The sequence below is a fragment of the Eimeria mitis genome, genomic scaffold (genome assembly GCF_000499745.2).
Source record: "Eimeria mitis Houghton genomic scaffold, Emh_scaff8257, whole genome shotgun sequence".
In the NCBI taxonomy this organism is placed as follows: Eukaryota; Apicomplexa; class Conoidasida; order Eucoccidiorida; family Eimeriidae; genus Eimeria; species Eimeria mitis.
The window spans coordinates 1,105-1,926 of record NW_013576065.1 but is presented as its reverse complement, the minus strand read 5'-3'; the positions used below and the strand labels follow the sequence as shown (position 1 = coordinate 1,926).

General features: G+C 49.0%; 1 protein-coding gene across 1 annotated transcript; it reads right to left on the bottom strand.

The window, feature by feature from the left end:
* Nucleotides 1–15: 15 nt before the first annotated feature.
* Nucleotides 16–551, bottom strand: EMH_0094360 (uncharacterized protein; the record flags this gene model as incomplete). The annotated part of the gene is made up of 2 exons (XM_013502086.1): nt 16–237; nt 330–551. The coding sequence occupies 2 exons, from the start codon at nt 549–551 to the stop codon at nt 16–18; spliced, it is 444 nt and encodes a 147-aa protein (XP_013357540.1).
* Nucleotides 552–822: the final 271 nt, after the last annotated feature.

The window sequence follows — 822 nt, the reverse complement described above, 5'->3', positions numbered from 1 at the left end:
TAAATATAAGATCTATCAAACTGTTATTATATTACAAGGCAATATCACAGCTATCTGCAGCAGCAGCAGCAGCAGCAGCTCTTGCTGCTGCTGCTGCTGCTGCTGCTGCTGGTGTTGCTGCATCTGTTGCTGCATCCGCTTGTGCTTCTGGTGCAGCAGCAGCAGCTCTTGCTTCTGTCGCAGCAGCAGCAGCTCTTGCTGCTGCTGCTGCTGCTGCATCTGTTGCTGCAGCCGCTTCTGCTGCAGCAGCAGCAGCAGCTCTTGCTGCTGCTGCTGCTGCTGCTGCTGCTGCTGCTGCTGCTGCTGCTGCTGTCTGGCTGGTGCCTTACAGAAACTTTCCGCTTCAAATCGCACCTCTTCAACAGCTCAGTGTTTGCTGCTGCTGCTGCAGCAGCTGCTGCTGCTGCTGCAGCTGCTGCTGCTGCTGCAGCTGCTGCTGCTGCTGCAGCTGCTTCTGCTGTTGCTACTGCTATTGTTGCTGTTGCTGCTGTTGTTGCTGCTGCTATTGCTGCTGCTGCTCCTTTAGCAGCAGAAGCTGGATAAGAACGCATGCCACTAAGGCAGCAGCAGCAGCAGCAATTGCTGCAGCTATTGCTGCTGCTGTTGCTGCTGCTGCTGTTGCTGCTGCTGCTGCTGCTGCTGCTGCAGCATTAGCAGCAAAATGTGTTTATGCTAGTAAGAGAGAAATTGGGGCGTTCTCTATCAAAGAAGCCAAATCCTAAAACAAACAAAAAAAGAAAAAAAACAAAAAACAAAAATAAAATAAAAATAAAAAAAAATAAAATAAACAAATAATACAGATACATAATATATGTGCATCTG